Source organism: Microcaecilia unicolor, chromosome 2, assembly GCF_901765095.1.
Source record: "Microcaecilia unicolor chromosome 2, aMicUni1.1, whole genome shotgun sequence".
Classification (NCBI taxonomy): Eukaryota; Metazoa; Chordata; class Amphibia; order Gymnophiona; family Siphonopidae; genus Microcaecilia; species Microcaecilia unicolor.
Genome location: NC_044032.1, coordinates 558544764 through 558565327, shown reverse-complemented (window position 1 = coordinate 558565327; position 20564 = coordinate 558544764). Strand labels below are relative to the sequence as shown.

The 20564-nt window shown below is 46.7% G+C and overlaps 1 protein-coding gene across 1 annotated transcript in view; it reads right to left on the bottom strand.

Annotated features, from left to right (window-relative positions):
• Positions 1-20564, bottom strand: part of CEP135 (centrosomal protein 135) — a 445305-nt gene that overhangs the window by 114302 nt on the left and 310439 nt on the right. Inside the window, exons 15-17 of the mRNA XM_030191406.1 lie at positions 12364-12479; positions 12133-12287; positions 2439-2494 (exon numbers count right to left, since the gene is read on the bottom strand). Coding sequence (XP_030047266.1) covers positions 2439-2494; positions 12133-12287; positions 12364-12479 — 327 coding nt within the window. The remainder of the gene's footprint in view (positions 1-2438; positions 2495-12132; positions 12288-12363; positions 12480-20564) is intronic.

Genomic DNA, 20564 nt, shown 5'->3' with positions numbered 1-20564 from the left:
AAAGGTTTGAAACTTCCAGATAATGCAACTGCACCTTGCAGATATCCAAACTATGCAGAGAAGATCCCAAATCCCTGTTATGAAAAGGCCACGAGTGATACAACCTGATTCATATAGAAGGAAGAAATCATCTTAGCCAAAAGTGATGAAACTGTCTACAGACAGCATTGTCCCTAAACAACTAATAAGGCTCCCTGCAGGATAGGTCCTGTAACTTAGATACACGTCTGGCAAAACAAATATCTTCCAGACAAAATGCCTTCAGGGTGAGATCCTTCAAGGAAACCCTCTTCAAAGGCTTGAACGGTGGCCCATCAGGGTTAAGATCCCAATGCAGCAGGTCTGCCCAGAGTGGTGGCCAAACGTGGGGGATCTAGCAGCAGGCGCATGAGATCTGCATACCATGACCAACAGGACCAATCCAGAGCCACTAGGATCACAAGAAACAGATGCTTGGCATCTTCCCAGAGAATCCTGCCAATCAAGGGCAAAGGTGGAAAAATGTAAAGATACACTTGCCTTAGCCAGGGCTGTACTAGTGCATCAATTCATACAGAGTTGAACTATCTGTGACTGAAGAACAGGAAACACTTTACCTTCCAGTGTGCCATCATTAGGTCCAAAGCAATCCACCAGGAACTGAAAGGCTAAGGGTCTCAGCTCCTATTCCCCTCCTGAGTTCAGAGCGTTCCAGTGAGAAAATCAACTTGCACATTCTCCACCCCTACAACCTGCACTGTTGAGATCACCAAAAAATGGAGCTCTACTCAGCTATAAAGCCAGCCAGCCAGCCTCCAGTGTTATCGCCGCACTCCAGGTCCCCCCCCCCCCCTTTCTTGTTGATGTAAACCACCATCGTAGCACTGTTGGACATCATCCGGACTGTTTCCCCTTTCAACGGGGGCAGGAGCCTGTGCAGCACTATGTCAATGGCTCTCACCTCCAGGGAATTAATGGATTAGGATGTCTCCAAGAGTGACCACGAACTCTGTGTGAGCCGGCCAAGGCAATGTACTCCTCCCAAGCTAAAGACTCACATTACGGTCACTGCCACCCACTTAGGGAGTTTCAGAGGAATCCTCTTGAGCAGGGGGTTGTCAGCGTGCGAGTGTTTGAGAGTGAGTATAGAAATATATTTTCCTTTATTGCACAGCCTCATGTATGATATATATATATATATCATATATATATATATATATATATATATAACAACTTTAATTTCTGTACTGATTGAACTCTTATATCATTGCAGTGGACTGAATCCTGATGCAGCAAATGCAAAACATGCCGCATGTTGGATAACGGTCCTGAGACAAATGAATTTTCATTATTAAGCTAAGGGCTCTGTTTACTAAGCTGTGTTAGTGTTTTTAGCATGCGTGCTAACCTTTTAGGTGCCTATAGGGATACTGTAGGCATGTACATGGTTTACACGCATTAAAAATATTAACGCACCTATTACGCTGCTTAGTAAATAGGGCCCTAAGTGCTTTTTGATATGTCATATATCAATTTTAAGTAAAATTACAAAAGTATATATGTTAAAAAAATGAGTGGTTTTGAAAATAAATAGCTAAATAAATCTTTGGACCTATGAGTAGGCAAGCGAGCCAAGGGTAGGATTGCCCTTGTGAAATGAGTCACCGCTGAGAACATAATATAGCTTTACATGAGCATGCCAGACTTTGAAAAATATTTAATAGTCAAATTTTGGCGCTGTTTTTTTTTCATGTTATTAAAAAAAATCTAAGGCAGATTTACAACTGAAAAGAGAAAATAGTTCTGAAACCAAATGCTTTAAAAAAACTGCAAAAATAAAAAAAATGTGACTGGTATTCATAGTAGAAATTGAACTGCGGCATCTTGCGTCATCATGGGAATGAGGGAACTGTTGCACATACCTGGAGTCACCTTCCAAAATCCCTTAAAAGCTATGAAAAACATCTGTTGGAAATGAGCAATAATCATCATCACCCATGTGTGTAACTATGATGAACTGCCTTGTCTTCAGAAAACAATTCTATAAAAAACTGATTTTTCTAAGTTCTCATATTAGCATATGAATAGCAGTCAATATTAACCAAGTACACTGTAGAGTTGGTATAATGCAAACATTGGGGTCCAAGATATCTGACTGTGTTATAAGTGAATCCACATTTTATTAGGTCTACAGTGTAATTTTTAACAACAAAAAAAATCTGGGGGTCCAACCCTTGACCATGTTATAAATGATCCTGTGTTATATCAAGCCATGGCGTCTATAGTGTATTGCAGCTGTAACCCTTTACATAAGCGTTGCATTAAACAAAACACTGTTGTTGAAATTCAATACACTAATGGTTTAAATAACTACTAATGAAATGTGTAATATGCTGTTTAACAATCAGCCTGCCATTAAACAGTGTCTTAAAAAACGTATGAGATTAGTCATTACTTACTCGACAGAAGATTCCAGGTCTGACACAGTTAATCTTAAATTAGCCACTGTTTTTTCCTAGAATATTAAAAACATTCTACATAGATAAGAAAGCACACACATTCAGTGTACTATAAGATAACATAAAATTCTATGGCATTACAGAAATGAGTGTTTTCCTTTTAAAAGATGTAATCTTCTCTGTTTTAAAAAATCACTTCAGTTTAGATACAGAAATAGCTTATCTATAAACTTTGATCCACTCCTTTCTACTCCATTAACAATTCTGTGCGCCACTGTATGCAGTTAATTCATTAAAGATTAATACTTGTGACCTAGATTGGCCACTGTTGGAAACAGGATACTGGGCTAGACGAACTATTGGTCTGATCCAGTATGGCTATTCTTATGTTCTTATATCCCAAAAAACTGGAGATAAATCTCCTAATGGAAGGAGAACCAACTGCATAACGGGACGAAAAAAGGATAACAGTGCACAAAGTAAGCAAGGAAAAGAAGAACACCCAAGAGTGGGTTTCTGGACTGATCTGTTGGGACCAAAAGAAAGAAAATTGTCGGGTATGAAATAATATTTCCTTCCTTCTCATCCCACAGATCAGTCCAGAACTTGTGAGATACAGTAAAGCAGTTCCCTCAAATAGGGTAGGATCACAAAGCTGTATCCAATAAGGCTCACCCCAATGTATAGGGAATCTGTAGCTACCACAGAAACAAAATCAAAGAATGCAGACCCTGCCTAGAGACAATATAGATAAGATCACAAAAACTGAGTTGCTTTTGAACCCCAACCAGCTTATTTTCGAAAGAGAAAGACGCCCATATTTCGCCCCAAATCGGGAGATGGGCATCTTTCTCCCGTGGGCATCCAAATCGGTATAATCGAAAGCTGATTTTGGGCGTCTTCAACTGCAATCTGTCACGGAAATGGCCAAAGTTGACGGGGGCGTGTCGGAGGAGTGGTGAAGGCGGGACTGGGGCGTGTTTATTGGTCGAGGAGAGATGGGCATTGTCGGCCTATAATCGAAAAAAGAAAGGCATTTTTAGCGCGAATCTGGGTCACTTTTTTGGACCTTTTTTTTTCATGAACAAGTCCCAAAAAAGTGCCCTAAATGACCAGATGACCACTGGAGGGAATCGGGGATGACCACCCCTGACTCCCCCAGTGGTCACTAACCCCCTCCCACCCAAAAAAACCCAACTTTAACAACTTTTTTTTCCAGCCTGTATGCCAGCCTCAAATGTCATACCTAGCTCCATCACAGTAGTATGCAGGTCCCTGGAGCAGTTGTTAGTGGGTGCAGTGGACTTCAGCCAGGTGGACCCAGGCCCATCCCCCCCCCCACCTGTCACACTTGTGGTGGTAAATGGGAGCACTCCAAACCGCCCCCAAAACCCACTGTACCCACATCTAGGTGCCCCCCTTCAGCCATAAGGGCTATGGTAATGGTGTAGAGTTGTGGGCAGTGGGTTTTGGGGGGGATTTGGGGGGCTCAGCACCCAAAGGAAGGGAGCTATGGACTTCAGAGGTAGTTAACTGTTTATTTTAAATTGTTACAAGTGCCCCCTAGGGTGCCCATTTGGTGTCCTGGCATGTGAGGGGGACCAGTGCACTATGAATCCTGGCCCCTCCCACGAACCAATGCCTTGGATTTGGTCGTTTTTGAGCTGGGCGCCTTCGGTTTCCATTATTGCTGAAAAACGAAACCGCCCAGCTCAAATCCACATAAATCCGATGCATTTGCCGGGCACAAACCGTATTATCGGAAAAAAGATGGGACGCCCATTTTTTGTTCGAAAATACGGTTTGTCCCGTCCCTTCACTTACCCGTTCTCGGAGATATACGCCCATGCAGATGGGTGTTCGCGTTCGATTATGCCCCTCCAAGACAACCAGGCCTTGCAGGCAGAAATTGAAGAATATAAGTGAACTCTTGAGTTAGAAGGCCAATGTTAATCTTGTAAATTTAAGACAGAGGTATGACAGCCAATTCACTAAAGAAAACAAAAAAGATCCGAAACCTGCCACCTTCCTTTTAAGGATGTACAGGGTGAGGGGGGGAAAAAAAAGTAACCCCCTACAGTTTTTTGCAGTGTGTTTTCTTAGCGACCACTTTGAATTTCAACAAGAAATTTTCTATACTACTATTAAAAAACATTTAATTATCTTAAGCTATGTCGATGTTATACTGACATTTTAGCGTTACTAACTAGATAAAAACATTTGAGCTAAAACACAGTAAAATAACATTCAAATGATATGTGTCAGAATTTTGCAGTTACTGTGAATGCTCAAAGTGTCCAACCCCAGCTTTAACACAGGCCTTCAGTTGCTTTGGGAAGTTCTTAACAGCCTTGTCGATCAGTGGTGGGCTGTCTTAGATCATCTGCAGCACTTCCTTGAGTGGTGGGTAAAGCTTGTGATAGGCCTCCAATATTGTTCCCCAGATAAAAGTTTATGTCACTACGATGTCATTAACAGTAAGTTGGGGGTGGAGCACTCACAGTGACTGCAAAATTCTGACACAAATAATGGTAGTTTTACGGTGTAAACAGTATTCAGAACAGGAAAAGCCATGAAACATCTGAAGAACAGACATAGCTCTGAAGTAAACAGCAACCAGAAGTGAACAGACGCACGCACACAAACAGATTGCAACTTGATCAGATCATTCATCCACGCCACGCAGCCGAGAACAGGACTTTGGGTGGCGGGGGTGCCAGCACAGGTACGCGACGGCGGTGGGGGAGGGTTGGCGGCGGGAAGGAGGGCTCGAGAGGGTTGCGGCAGGGGGATCCAGGGGTCAGGAACTCGGAGGAGGGGGTCTGGAAATCGGAGGGAGAGGGGGGGGGGTCTGGAAATCAGAGGGAGGGGGTCTGGAAATCGGAGGGAGGGGGGTCTGGAACTCGAGGGGGAGGGAAGAGGGAGGGAGGGGGGTCTGAAAATCAGAGGGAGGGGGTCTGGAGCTCGAGGGGGAGGGAAGGAGGGAGGGAGGGGGGGTCTGGAGCTCAAGGGGGAGGGAGGGGGCCTGGAGCAAGAGGAGGAGGGAGGGAAGGAGCCTGGAACTCGGGGGAGGAGAGTGGTTTGGAATTGGGGGAGGGGACGAGAAGGTAGGAAGGGGGAATGCATCACCTGTACAAAAACTAGAAAAAAAAAGCGGGGGCAAGACCCTGGAAATCGGAGGGAATGGGGGTGACGACGACCCTGGAACACGGAGGAAGGGGTGACACTGAAACAGGTACAGGTAAATATCTTTGCATTCTCCGAGGACAAGCAGGCTGCTTGATCTCACATGTGGGGTATCCCTAGCACCCAGGCTCACCCAAAACAATGAACATTGGTCAACTGGGCCTCGCAACAGCGAGGACATAACATAGATTGACCTGAAACCATAAACAACTAACTGAGAGTGCAGCCTGGAACAGAACAAAAATGGGTCGGGGGGGGGAGGGGTGGAGTTGGATCCTAAACCCCAAACAGATTCTGCAGCACCGACTGCCCAAACCGACTGTCGCGTCGGGTGTCCTGCTGAAGGCAGTAGTGAGATGTGAATGTGTGGACTGATGACCACGTTGCAGCCTTGCAAATCTCTTCAATGGAGGCTAAGTGAGCCACTGAAGCAGCCATGGCTCTAACATGAGTCGTGATATGGCCCTCTAGAGTCAGCCCAGCTTGGGCATAAGTGAAGGAAATGCAATCTGCTAGCCAATTGGAGATTGTGCGGTTTCCGATGGCGACTCCCCTCCTTGTAAGGGTCGAAAGAAACAAACAACTGGGCGGACTGTCAGAAGGGCTTTGTCCGCTCCATGTAAAAGGCCAATGCTCTCTTGCAGTCCAAGGTATGCAAACTACTTTCGCCAGGGCAGGTATGAGGATGGGGAAAAAATGTTCCGAAGACAATTGATTGCTTCAGATGGAACTCCGACACCACCTTCGGTAGGAACTTAGGGTGTGTGCGGAGGACTACTTCTACTATGATGAGACTTGATGTAAGGTGCATGCACAACCAAGGCCTAAAGATCACTAACCCTACGAGCTGAAGTAAAATTCTATTAACTTTGTATTTCAAATTACTATGTAAGCCACATTGAGCCTGCATTATGTGGGAAAGCGCGGGGTACAAATGTAATAATAATAATAAAACAGCCACCAAGAAAACGACCTTCCAGGTCAAATACTTCAGATGGCAGGAATTCAGTGGCTCAAAAGGAGCTTTCATCAGCTGGGTGAGAACGACGTTAAGATCCCATGACACCAGTGGAGGTTTGACCGGGAGCTTTGACAAAAGCAAACCTCTCATGAAGCGAACAACAAAAGGCTGTCCAGAGATAGGCTTACCTTCTACACTGCAATGATAAGCACTAATCGCACTAAGGTGAACTTTTATGGAGTTGGTCTTGAGACCAGACTCTGATAAGTGTAGAAGGTATTCAAGCAGGGTCTCTGTAGGACAAGAAACAGGATCTAGGGCCTTGCTGTCACAGCAGACAGCAAACCTCCTCCATTTGAAAGAGTAAGACCTCTTCATGGAATCTTTCCTGGAAGCAAGACTCGGGAGACGCCCTCTGAAAGACCCAAGGAGGCAAATTCTAAGCTCTCAACATCCAGGCCATGAGAGCCAGAGACTGGAGGTTGGGATGCAGAAGCGACCCCTCGTTCTGAGTGATGAGGGTTGTAAAACAATCTCCATGGTTTTTCGGAGGACAACTCCAGAAGAAGAGGGAACCAAATCTGACGCGGCCAGAAGAATGCAATCAGGATCATGGTTCCTCAGTCTTGTTGAGCTTCAGCAAAGTCCTCCCCACCAGAGGTATTGGAGGACATGCATACAGAAGACCTGCCCCCCAATGTAGAATAAAGGCATCTGATGCTAGTCTGTCGTGGTCCTAAAGCCTGGAACAGAACTGAGGGACCCTGTGATTGATTTGAGTGGCAAAAAGATCAACTGAGGGGGTGCCCCACACTCGGAAGACCTTGCAGACTACGCCCATGTTCAGTGACCACTCATGAGGTTGCATTATCCTGCTCAACCTGTCGGCCAGACTGTTGTTTACGCCTGCCAGATAAGTGGCTTGGAGAAACATGCCGTGACGGCGAGCCCAAAGCCACATCTGGACGGCTTCCTGACACAGAGGGCGAGATCCGGTGCCCCCCTGTTTGTTGATGTAGTACATGGCAACCTGATTGTCTGTCTGAATCAATATAATTTGGTTGGACAGCCAATCTCTGAAAGCCTTTAGAGCGTTCCAGATCGCTCGCAATTCCAGGAGATTGATTTGAAGACCTTTTTCCTTGAGTGTGAAGCCCATCTACATGAGCTCCCCAGCACAGAATGGATGCATCCATCGTCAGCAGTTTTTGTGGCTGAGGAATTTGGAATGGATGTCCCACGGTCAAATTGGATTGAATCGTCCACCACTGAAGAGAATTCCAAAAGTCGGTGGACAGTCAGATTACATCCTCTAGACTCCCCACAGCTTGGTACCACTGGGAAGCTAGGGTCCATTGAGCCGATCTCATGTGTAGGCATGCCATGGGAGTCACATGAACTGTGGATGCCATGTGGTCCAGAAGCCTCAACATCTGCCGAGCCATGACCTGTTGAGACGCTCGAGCTATGGACACCAGGGACAGGAGGTGGTCTGCCCTTGCCTCGGGAAGATAAGCTCTTACTATCTTTGTGTTCAACAGGGCTCCAATGAATTCCAATTTTTGGACTGCAGTGAGATGGGACTTGGGTAGTTCTAACACCTGAATAGTCATTCGCATGGACTGCTGAGCGCTTGCCTTCGAGGTGCTCTTCACCAGCCAATCATCGAGATAAGGGAACACATGCAATCCCAGTCTGCGCAGCGACGCTGCGACTACTACTAGACACTTGGTGAATATTCTGGGTGCAGATGCCAGACCAAAAGGCAGCACACAGTACTGAAAGTGCTGAGTTCCCAACCGAAATCGAAGGTACTTCCTGTGAGCTGGAAGTATCGAGATGTGTGTATAAGCATCCTTTAAGTCCAGACAGCATAGCCAATCGTTCTCTTCAATCATGGGAAGAAGGGTGCCCAGGGAAACCATCTTGAACTTTTCTCGAACTAGAAATTTGTTCAGGCCCTTTAGATCTAGGATGGGACGCATCCCCCGTTTTCTTTTGCACAAGGAAGTACCTGAAATAGAATCCCAGTCCTTCTTCCCCTGGTGGAAAGGGTTCGACCACACTGGCCTTTAGAAGGGCGGAGAGTTCCTCTGCAAGTACCTGCTTGTGCTGGAAACTGTAAGATTGAGCTCTCGGTGGGCAATTTGGAAGTTCGGATTCCAGATTGAGAGTGTATCCTAACCGGACTATTTGAAGAACCCACCGGTCAGAGGTTATAAGAAGCCACCTCTGGTGAAAAAACATTAACCTCCCCCCTACCGGTAAGTCGTCCGGAATGGACATTTTTACTGAGGCTATGCTGAACTAGAGCCAGTCAAAAGCCCGACCCTCGCTTTTGCTGGGGAGCAGAATGGGCCTTAGTCGCACGCTGTTGATGAGAACGAGCGCGCTGGGGTTGTGCCTGGGTAGGCTGCCGAGAAGGAGTGTACCTACGCCTAGAGTAGGTATAGGGAGCACTCCTCCTCCCTCCAAAAAAATCCTCCTAGATGAGGAGGCAGTAGCAGAAGGCGACTGGTAGGAGAGAGAATCCATAGCATCATTATGCTTCTTGATTTGATCAACTAGATCCTCTACTTTTTCTCCAAAAAGATTGTCCCCTGGCAAGGAACATCCGCCATCCACTGCTGGACAGAATGATCTAGGTCAGAGACATGCAGCCATGAGAGTCCGCGCATCACTATACCTTAAGCAGCGATTCTGGATGCCACATCAAAAGTGTCAAAAGTACCCCTGGCCATGAACTTGTGACATGCCTTCTGCTGCCTGACCACCTGGTGAAAAGGCTCAGCCTGCTCTGTAGGGTGTGCATCAACCAAGCTGGTCTGTTGACATATCGAGTCCCACACGTATACGCTCATGAAGAGGTGGTATGACTGGATCTTGGCAGCGAGCATAGCGGCCTGATATGTCTTCCTCCCAAAAGAATCAAGAGTCCTAGCTTCTCTGCCTGGGGGCGCCGAAGCATAGGCTCTAGTACTCTTGGCTCTCTTGAGGGCAGAGTCCACCACCATGGAATTGTGGGGTAACTGAGACCTCATTAACCCAGGTTCACCGTGTATCCGATACTGGGATTCAGCTTTCTTCGGGACCATGGGACCAGACAGAGGGGCTGACCAGTTTTGCACAAGGACTTCCTTCAGTACCTTATGCAGAGGAACTGTGACAGCCTCTTTAGGTGGAGAAGAATAATCCAAGACCTCGAGCATCTCAGTCCTGGGCTCATCCTCAACCTCCACAGGGAAGGGAATAGCCATAGCCATTTCCTGGACAAAAGAGGAAAAGGACAGACTCTCTGGTGGAGACAGTCTCCTTTCTAGCGGAGAGGAAGGATCAGAGGGAATCCCAAAGGCCTCATCAGAAGAGAAGTATCTGGGATCCTCATCTGACTCCCACGAACACTCCTGCTCAGTGTCAGATAAAACCTGAGGTAGGGTGCTTCGACACTGGACCTGCCTCGACGCCGAGGAATAATGTCCTCTATGTTGAGAGGTCGATGCCCTGTCCGACTGCGGCGAAGCTCACTCCACCGATGTCGAAGGGGAGTCAACCTGGGTGGCAGAAGACGTCACCTCACCACAGATAAAGGGCCAGACACCGCTGCAGAGGATGGTACAGAAGGCGCAAGCACTCCCAACACCGAAGCTGACTGATGTAGCAGTCCCTCCAGAAGTTCTGGAAATAAGGCCCGGATGCGCTCGTCGACAGCCACTATTGGAGAAGGCTGCGGGGTCGGTGGGCAGGTGGCGTCAGAATCCGTGGAGGCTCGGGAGCAGGCATCGGGCTGCTACGAGACCGACGCATTGGCACCTCCTGTATAGAGGGGGAGCGATCCTCTCGGTGCCGACATTTCTCGGGTGCTGACTCTCTCAACGTCCCGGAGCTCCCGGTACCGTGCGTTGAAGGAGAACGATGACTGTGCTACTTAGCCTTCACTCGACACCCGTCATTGAGACTCCTCGGTATCGATGAGGAAGATGTGGATATCTCACGCCTCCTCGGGATCAGGTCCGACAAAGGCCGGTCCTGGGGGGCCTGCATAACAGGAGGCCGCGAGGCAGGTGGAGACCCACTCGACGCCTCACTGCTCCCAGCACGAGTTGGTCTTATAGCAGACATTACCTCTCTTCCCCGACGTCGATGCCGCAGACCTCGGTACCGACGTCGAAGGACTGGATTGAGCCCCAAAAACTTTTTATTGTTGGGCCTCTTGTGACACTTGGGTCCGTTTCTTCATACGAAGACACAGACTACACACGGCTGGGCTATGGTTGGGCCCAAGGCACTGAATACACCAGGCGTGGGTATCAGTACCTGAGATAGTCTGGTTGCACCGAGTACAACACTTGAAGTCGCTGGGAGTCTTCGATGACAAGGAAGGAAAAACGGCTTCAACGAAATCAAAAGACACGATTGTGCCTAAAAAACAGAAAAAAGGCACAAAAGAGAAACAGGGAGAACCCGATCGTGCGGCCTAAAGGCCGACCATGACAAAAAAGAAAGAAAACTTGAAACAGGTGAAAAAACTAAAAGGAAACTACGGGAACCTTTATTATTTTTTTTTTATCTTGAAAGAAAAAAAATTAAATAAAGATAAGCGAACAAACTCGCAAACAGTGAAGACTCTTCCTGGGCCTGAAGAGCAGAAACGAACGCTGCCGAACCTTAACTGAAGAGAAGTGCTCACGCGACGGGCGGGAAATCCGTCCACGCATGGGCCGGTGAAGACTCTGGCAAAACGTTTTCATTATTTTGCTTGCAAAATGCCAATTCCTGGGCCGACGCGGACATCGACCCACATGTGAGAACAAGCAGCCTGCTTGTCCTCGGAGAAAAGACGGTACTTGGGGTCACAAGGTGGGAGGACAGAGGAAGTCTGTAATGAGATTTAGGAAAATGAACTGCTGAGGACAAGTCACCTATCTGTGAAGGGCAAATAGGCAACTATGGGTCTTTTCCTGCAGAAATCACCAGTAAAAATGAGCCCACATACATTTACACCAGCTTCAGAGCAGGTGTAAAGGTATGCACATATTTTATAAAGTATGCACATAAATTGCAACTTTGCCCATACTCTGCCTAAACTTCACCTCACTAAGAGTGACATATAAGTAGGCACATTCTTGTCATTCTGCATACCTGTACGAATGGTGTTTATTTATTTATTTACTTATTACATTTGTACCCTGCGCTTTCCCACACATGGCAGGCTCAATGCGGCTTACATAGTAACAATAAAAAAAAAAGAATTACAAAGTCGTAAAAAGAATATACAGTGTAATTTTATAAGATGCATTTTGTACTTACTGTATATGTCACTATACAAATGTTACAAATAAATTATTCTCTTCCTATGAAAAAAATAACATTCTTTGGCCTTATAGCGGCACAGAAATTATTGGGTTTGTGATAGATGCTGTGCTTTAACCCTCAAGATGAGGCTGATAATAGCCCATAGTTTACTATTGTATTGTTGCTATTTCCAGGCCTTTACTAGGTTCCAAGAATAATCAATATGATCCTTAAGAGAAAGAACATTTTTCCTACCTTGTTAGAAAGATTATCATCTAAACATGCAATCCTTTCTGTCTTATCATCTACAGTCTCCTGAAGAACATCCTTTTCTTTATCCAGGACAGATACTGTACTTCTGAGCATATTCAGCTCCTCTTGCTGTGAAGAACTATTGTGGTTCAATTCATCTGTAAACCAAACCATTAACTTCTTGTGAGTTTGTTTTTCTTCAGCTATTAAACTAAACAAATAAATAATGCATACCTATCCTATTTTCTAGAGTAACAATTTGTTCCTGGGATAACTGAAGCTCATCCTTTTTTACAGAAAGGCGGTGTTGAGCGTCTTCTAGAGACCGCTGTAACTGTTCATTCATCAACCTGAGAAATCAAAAAGAAAGGTACTGTTTTTCCATAATGAAGTATTGATAGCTAGAAACCTTGTAAAATGCAGACCTACTGAACATTCAACCAGGAAAAGTAGAAGCAAAAATACAGCCTTTCATCTTTTCTACATGACCCATTAGTGTGACTCTTAATTTAATTTAGCAAATCACATGTACAGCTTAGAAGTATCTTGACCTCCCCCTAATATTAAAAGCCATTTTTGATAGGCATTGTGACTTTGTACAGCTCTAAAATTCGCTGATTCAGAAGAGAAAGATATGAGAACCAATGAACAAGTGTGAAAAGCTTTTTAGCTACATTGTTCAAGAAGCCACAAGTATCATCATGTTACTGGATGTGCAATATCAAAGGCCCTTCCTACAACAGTAAAGCGAAGATACTTACCTGTAGCAGGTATTCTCCGAGGACAGCAGGCTGATTATTCTCACATGTGGGTTGATGTCCACGTCGGCCCAGGAACCGGCATTTTGCCATAGCAAAGACAAAAATCTTTGCTAGAGTCTTCTGCTGTGCGTGCAGTGAGCATGCGCGGACTAACATCCTGACCGCTGCGCGAGCGTGTACCTCAGTTAAGTCTAAAAGCATAACAATTAACAACTCCAAGAGGAGGTGGGTGGCGTGAGAATAATCAGCCTGCTGTCCTCGGAGAATACCTGCTACAAGTATCTTTGCTTTCTCCGATGACAAGCAGGCTACATTATTCTCACACATGGTGTATCCCTAGCATCCAGGCTCACCCAAAACAATAAACATTGGTCAACTGGGCCTCGCAATGGAGAGGACATAACGTAGGTTGTCCTGAAAACTATATACAGCTAGCTAGGAGTGCAGCCTGGAACAGAATAAAACGGGCCTGGGGGGGGGGGGGGGGGGGAGTTGGATTTTAAACCCCAAACAGATTCTGCAGCACTGACTGCCCAAACCGACTGTCGCGTCGGGTATCCTGTACAAGACAGTAATGAAAGGTGAATATGTGGACTGAAGACCACGTTGCAGCCTTGCAAATCTCTTCAATGGAGGCTGACTTTAAGTGAGCCACTGGCGCAGCCATGGCTCTGACATTATGAGCCGTGACATGGCCCTCCAAAGCCAGCCCAGCTTGGGCATAAGTGAAGGAAATGCAAAATGTTAGCCAAATGGAGATTGTGCGTTTTCCAATGGCGATTCCCCTCCTGTTGGGATTTAAAGCAACAAACAACTAGGCAGACTGTCTGAAGGGCTTTGACCGCTCCACGTAAAAGGCCAATGCTCTCTTGCAGTCCAAGGTGTGCAAGCTGCTTTCGCCAGGGTAGGCATGAAGACGGGGAAAAATGTTGGCAAGACAATTGACTGGTTCACATGGAACTCCGACACCACCTTCGGCAGGAACCTAGGGTGTGTGCTGAGGAATGCACTGTTGAGATGAAACTTAGTATAAGGTGCATCCACTATTAAGGCCTGAAGCTCACTGGCACTATGAGCTGAAGTAACAGCCACAAAGAAAATGACCTTCCAGGTCAAGTACTTCAGATGGCAGGAATTCAGTGGCTCAAAAGGAGCTTTCATCAGCTGGATGAGAACGACATTGAGATCCCATGACACCGGTGGAGGTTTGACTGGGGGCTTTGACAAAAGCAAACCTCTCATGAAGTGAAAAACTAAAGGCTGTCCAGAGATAGACTTACCTTCTACACGTCGATGATAAGCACTAATTGAGCTGAGGTGAACCCTTATGGAGTTGGTCTTGAGACCAGACTCTGACAAGTGTAGAAGGTATTCAAGCAGGGTCTGTGTAGGACAAGAGAGAGGATCTAGGGCCTTGCTGTCACACCAGATGGCAAACTTCCTCCATTTGAAAGAGTAACACCTCTTTGTGGACTCTTTCCTGGAAGCAAACAAGATTCGGGACACATCCTCTGAAAGACCCAAGGAGGCGAATTCTAAGTTCTCAACATCCAGGCCGTGAGATCCAGAGACTGGAGGTTGGGATGTAGAAGCGACCCCTCGTTCTGAGAGATCAGGGTTGGAAAACACTCCAATCTCCACGGTTCCTCGGAGGACAACTCCAGAAGAAGAGGGAACCAAATCTGACATGGCCAGAAGGGTGCAATTAGAATCATGGTCTTCCTTGAGTTTCAGCAAAGTCTTCCCTACTAGAAGGAAAACAAACTCACAAGAAGTTAATGGTTTGGTTTACAGATGAATTGAACCACAAGAGTTCTTCACAGCAAGAGCAGCTGAATATGCTCAGAAGTATAGGTAGAGGTAGGTACAAGTAGAGGTATGGGAGGATACGAGCATACAGAAGGCCTGTTCCCCAATGTAGGAGAAAGGCATCTGACACTAGCCTGACGTAGGCATGAAGCCTGGAACAGAACTGAGGGACCTTGTGATTGATTTGAGTGGCAAAAAGATTCACCAAGGAGGTGCCCTAGCTCGGACGATCTTGCGGGTTATGCCCATATTCAGTAACCACTCGTGAGGTTGCATTATCTGGCTCAGCCTGTCGGCCAGACCGTTGTTTACACCCGCCAGATAAATGGCTTTGAGAAACATGCCATGACAGCGTTCCTAAAGCCACATCTGGATGGCTTCCTGCCACAGAGGGCGAGATCCAGTGCCCCCCCCCCCCACTTGTTGGTGTAGTACATCACAACCTCATTGTTTGTTTGAATTAAGATGATTTGGTTAGACAGCCGATCTCTGAAAGCCTTCAGAGCGTTCCAGATCACTAGGAGTTCCAGGGGGTTGATCTGAAGACCTGTTTCCTGGAAGGACCAGGCTTCCCTGAGTGTGAAGCCAATCTACATGAGCTCCCCACCCCAGGAGGGATGCATCTGTCGTCAGCACTTTTTGTGGCTGAGGAATTTGAAATGATCGTCCCGTGGTCAAATTGGATCGGACTGTCCATCACTAAAGAGAATTCCGAAAGTCGGTGGACAGTTGGATCACATCTTCTAGATTCCCTGCAGCTTGATACCACTGGAAAGCTAGAGTCCGTTGAGCTGATCTCATATGAAGACGTGCCATGGGTGTTACGTAAACTGTGGAGGCCATGTGCCCCAAAAGTCTCAATCTGCCGAGCTGTGACCTGCTGAGACGCTCGAACTGTGGACACCAGGGACATGAGGTTGTCTGCCCTTGAGTCGGGGAGATAAGCATGAGCTGTCTTCGTGTCCAGTAGTGCTCCAATGAACTCCAATTTCTGAAGAGGAGCGAGATGGGACTTACAAACCCCAGTAGCTCTAGCACTTGAATAGTCATCTGCATGGACTCCAGAGCGCCGTCCTCCGAGGTGCTCTTTACCAGCCAATCGTCAAGATAAGGAAACACATGAACTCCCAGACTGCGTAGCGACGTTGCGACTACTGCTAGAAACTTTGTAAACACTCTGGGCGCAGACGCTAGATGAAAGGGAAGTACACAGTAGTGAAAGTGCTGTGTTCCCAGCCGAAATCGAAGGTATTTCCTGTGAGTTGGAAGTATCGAGATGTGTGTGTAAGTACCATTTTAAGTCCAGAGAGCATAGCCAATCATTTTCTTGAATCATGGGAAGAAGCGTGCCCAGGGAAACCAACCTAACTTTTCTCGGACTAGGAATTTGTTCAGGGCCCTTAGGTCTAGGATGAGATGCATCCCCCCCTGTTTTCTTTTGCACAAGGAAGTACCTAGAATAGAATCCCAGCCCTTATTCCCCTGGTGGAACGGGTTCGACCACATGGGCCTTTAGAAGGGCGGAGAGTTCCTCTGCCTTTGCTGGGAGCTGTATGAATGAGCTCCCGGTGGGCAATTTGGAGGTTTGGATTCCAGATTGAGGGTGTATCCTAACTGGACTATTTGAAGAACCCACCAGTTGGAGGTTATGAGAGGTCACCTTTGGTGAAAAAACATTAACCTCCCCCCAACTGGCAAGTCATCTGGCACGGACACTTTTAGTGTGACTATGCTTTGCTGGAGCCAGTCAAAAGCCCATCCCTTGCTTTTGCAGGGTAGCAGCAGGGGCCTTAGGCGCACGCTGTTGACGAGAACGAGCGCGCTGGGGCTGAACCTGACTAGGTTATCGGGACGCCGGAGTGTACCTACGCCTGGCATAGGAATAGGGAGCATTCCGCCCCCCCCCAAAAAAAAACCTCCTAGTTGAGGAGTGTTATGATTCTGCTGGACAGGCAGGGGAATTCTGGGGACTCACTCCTGATTGGCTTGTCAGGGGCTGAGCCAGCAGACGTCAGAAGCCTGATCCATTTAAGTCTGCCTTTCCCCTGCAATCATTGCTTTGGCGCTGAATGTTCTGATTGCTTTGAAGCCTGCGCTTATGTTCATGTTGGAGTTTAGCCTTTCTCCTCATGCTTGCTTATTGTGTGTGTGTGTGTGTGCTGGGTATTCCAAGCATGAGCCTGATTGCCTCACTCCCCACACCTGGTTTGCTTTCTCCTACTCTAAGGTAGTATTCTCTGGGTAAGCTTGTGCCTTAAGTTGTTTCAGTTTGTTTGTTTAACTTTCTCTCCCTTGGTGTTTCCATTGTTGTGTTGAGCTTCTGCTCTGCTCCTTGCGGTTCTGCCTTCCCCTGTCCTTGTATTTTGCTCGTTTGTTTCTTTTAGTTCTCTTAGTTTGCTGTAGCTGTCTCCTGTGTTCAGGGTGCAGCGTGCCTTTGCTGGTCTGTGTGTGTTTAGGCAGCTTCCCCTGTTTGCTTATCTCTCCCCTTTTTCCCTGGTCTGCTGAGTAGCACTGTTCTGTTTATTCCTTTAGCAGTTCCCTTTTTCCCTTGGGGTGTTGTGGGGTCAGCTTTGTGTATTCCTTAGGTAGTTCTCCCTTTCCCTTTGTATGCTGTATAGTCAGCCTACTGTATTCCCTTGTGGGGGCTCACTGTAACATTGTATGCTGTAGGTACAGCCTAGTTCCCTTGTGTGCTGAATGGTTCAGCCTAGTGTGTATTCCTTAGGTAGTTCTCCCTTTCCCTTTGTATGCTGTATAGTCAGCCTAGTGTATTACCTTGTGGGGACTCCCTGTATTGTTGTTTGCTGTAGGTACAGCTTAGTTCCCTTGTGTGCTGAATGGTTCAGCCTAGAGTGTATTCCTATAGTAGGTTTCCTTTTTCCTTGAGTGCTGCGTTGTATAAGCCTAGAGTGTTTCCTTTTGGGACTTCCTGTATTCTTGTTCGCCTGTGGCATAGCCTCGTATACCTTTAGAAGCTTCTGCCTCTCACCCTTTCCTTTGTGACTCTACTCTGCTCTGTGTGCGCTGCTTGTGGCCCAGTTCCGTGTGGAACCCTTTTTATTCTTTCTCCCTTCCTAGAGTGTGACTCAGTTCCCGGTCGGCCATGAGGCCCGCTTGCTTGGTCTCTGGGTGAGTAGGCTCCTGATCGGCCGTGAGGCCTGCCTGAATGCTCTATTATCCCCTTCTGGTGGTGCCTGTTGGCTGCTGTGAGTGTGCGGGGTTTGGTGGCTGGGGTGGTGTGTAAGCCTAAATCCTATACTAGGCCTCGGCCGGGGCTCAAGGGCTCATGTCAGGAATAACAAGGAGGCTGTATCAGAAAGCGCCCGGTGGGAGAGAGAAGCCATGGCATCATTGTGCTTCTTGATCTGGTCAACCAGATCTTCCACCTTCTCTCTGAAAAGGTTATCCCCCCGGCAAGGTACATCCGCCATCCGCTGCTGGAAAGAATGATCCAGGTCAGAGACACACAGCCATGAGAGTCTGCACTTCGCTATACCCTGAGTAGCGATTCTGGTTGCCACATCAAAAGTATCGTAAGCGCCCCTGGCCAGGAATTTACAACACGCCTTCTGCTGCCTGACCACCTGGTGAAAAGCCTCGGCCTGCTCCGGAGGGAGGGCATCGACCAAGATAGACAGCTGCCTCACCGAGTTCTGCAAGTGAACACTCGTGTAGAGCTGGTAAGACTGGATATGGGCAGCGAGAATAGCGGCCTGATATGTTTTTCTCCCAAAAGAGTCCAAGGTCTATCTGCCCGGGGGCGCTGAGGCATAGTCCCTAGTACGCTTGGCTCTTTTGAGGGCGGAGTCCACCAACATGGAATTGTGTGGTAACTGAGACCTCATCAACCCAGGTTCACCGTGGATCCGATACTGGGAATCAGTCTTCTTCGGGATCACGGGAGCAGACAGAGGGAATGACCAGTTTCGCATAAGGACTTCCTTGAGTATCTTATGCAAAGGAGCCGTCACAGCCTCCTTAGGTGGAGAGGGATAATCCAGGATCTCGAGCATCTCAGCCCTGGGCTCATCCTCCACCTCCATAGGGAATGGAACAGCAGTAGCCATTTCCCGGACAAAAGATGTAAAAGAGAGACTCTCAGGAGGAGACAGTCTCCTTTCAGGTGGAGGGGAAGGGTCAGAGGAAATCCCAAAAGACTCATCGGAGAAAAAGTATCTGGGATCCTCCTCTGACTCCCACGAATGCTCCTCTTCAGTTTTGGAAAGCACTTCCCTTACGGAACACCGAACACCGTCGACCCCTACCAAATAATTCAAGTGGGATACATCAACGCCAGATCTGTAGTTAATAAATCAACAATAACAACAGACTGGATCATGGCATACAACCACGATCTATTATTCATCAATGAAACTTGGATCCACGATCAAAATGACCCCATAATTCTAGATCTTTGCCCCACAGGTTACAAAATTACCCACTGGACCAGGAAAGGAAAAAGAGGCGGAGACATAGCTCTAATCCATAGATCCCACTTCACCGCATTAACAGTAGCCGAATCCTTAACACCCCAACTGGAAATAGCCTCAATCAGAATCCATCATACAACCCTGCTTGACCACCTAAACTGTGTCTTGTTTTACAGACAACCAGGCAACTGGAACGAATGTCAATCACACTTCATGGATTTCATATCAAACACATGCGTATCTAACTCCAATTTACTTATACTAGGTGACATCAATCTTCACCTAGAAGACCCTTACTCCTCCAATGCATGAGAATGCAAGGAATTCCTCCAACTATGGGGCCTTAAATGGCCACATATGCAAGCTACCCATGTCAAAGGGCACACACTTGACGTTATTACACACAAACTGTCCACAGACCAGAACCAAATACTATCAGACACAAAATGGATAGACACACCATGGTTAGACCATTACAAATTAAACCTATCCCTACAATGGCGGAAAATAGGTTCGCACCGTACACAAGAACACATAACTTACACCACGAGAGGTCAAATAGACTCTGAAATATTCTGGCAACAGATCTACAATAACGCATGGACAGCACAAACGGACTCGATACACTACCTCCTAGATTGGTATAACAGATGCAGAAGAATATTAGACAAAATAACACCACTACAAACAAGAACCGCATGCAGACATAACACGATACCATGGTATACTGAAGATTTGTAAAAATTAAAAACACAAACTAGGAAACTTGAACGAGCATGGGAAAAAATAAAAGATGTACACACTCTCAACGCATGGAAACTAATCCAAAGAAAATACAAATATGCAATAAGACAAACTAAAAGGTCATATTACAAAACCAAAATAGGACCAGATTACAAAGACACGAACAAATTATATCAACTTGTGAACAAATTACTAGAAATCACATTGGTTACCACAACCAACACAGACACCCCATCTGCAGATGAACTTGCCAAATATTTTAACGAGAAAATTATAAACCTGTGCAATACGTTACCACAGAACAACACCGACATCGAAAAATTTATTGAGTGTCTGGACCCAACCCACGGTGAATACCCAGCAGACCGAATCTGGACAAACTTCGCTCTCCTTACTGATGAAATAGTCAATCAAGCGATTAACAGGTTTGCCAAGACTAACTGTAAATTGGACACCTGCCCCAACTACCTGATAAAATCCACCCCTTTAGAACAGACCTCAGGTTCCACCTAAATCACATGCTGCAACATGGACTCTTCCCTAAGGATAAAGGCAACATACTACTCACCCACATACCTAAAGACACACAAAAAAAAAGCAAATTAAATCACCAACTACTGCCCGGTAGCATCTATCCCTCTGGTAGTCAAACTGTTGGAAAGCATGGCAGCCAAGCAACTTACCGACTATT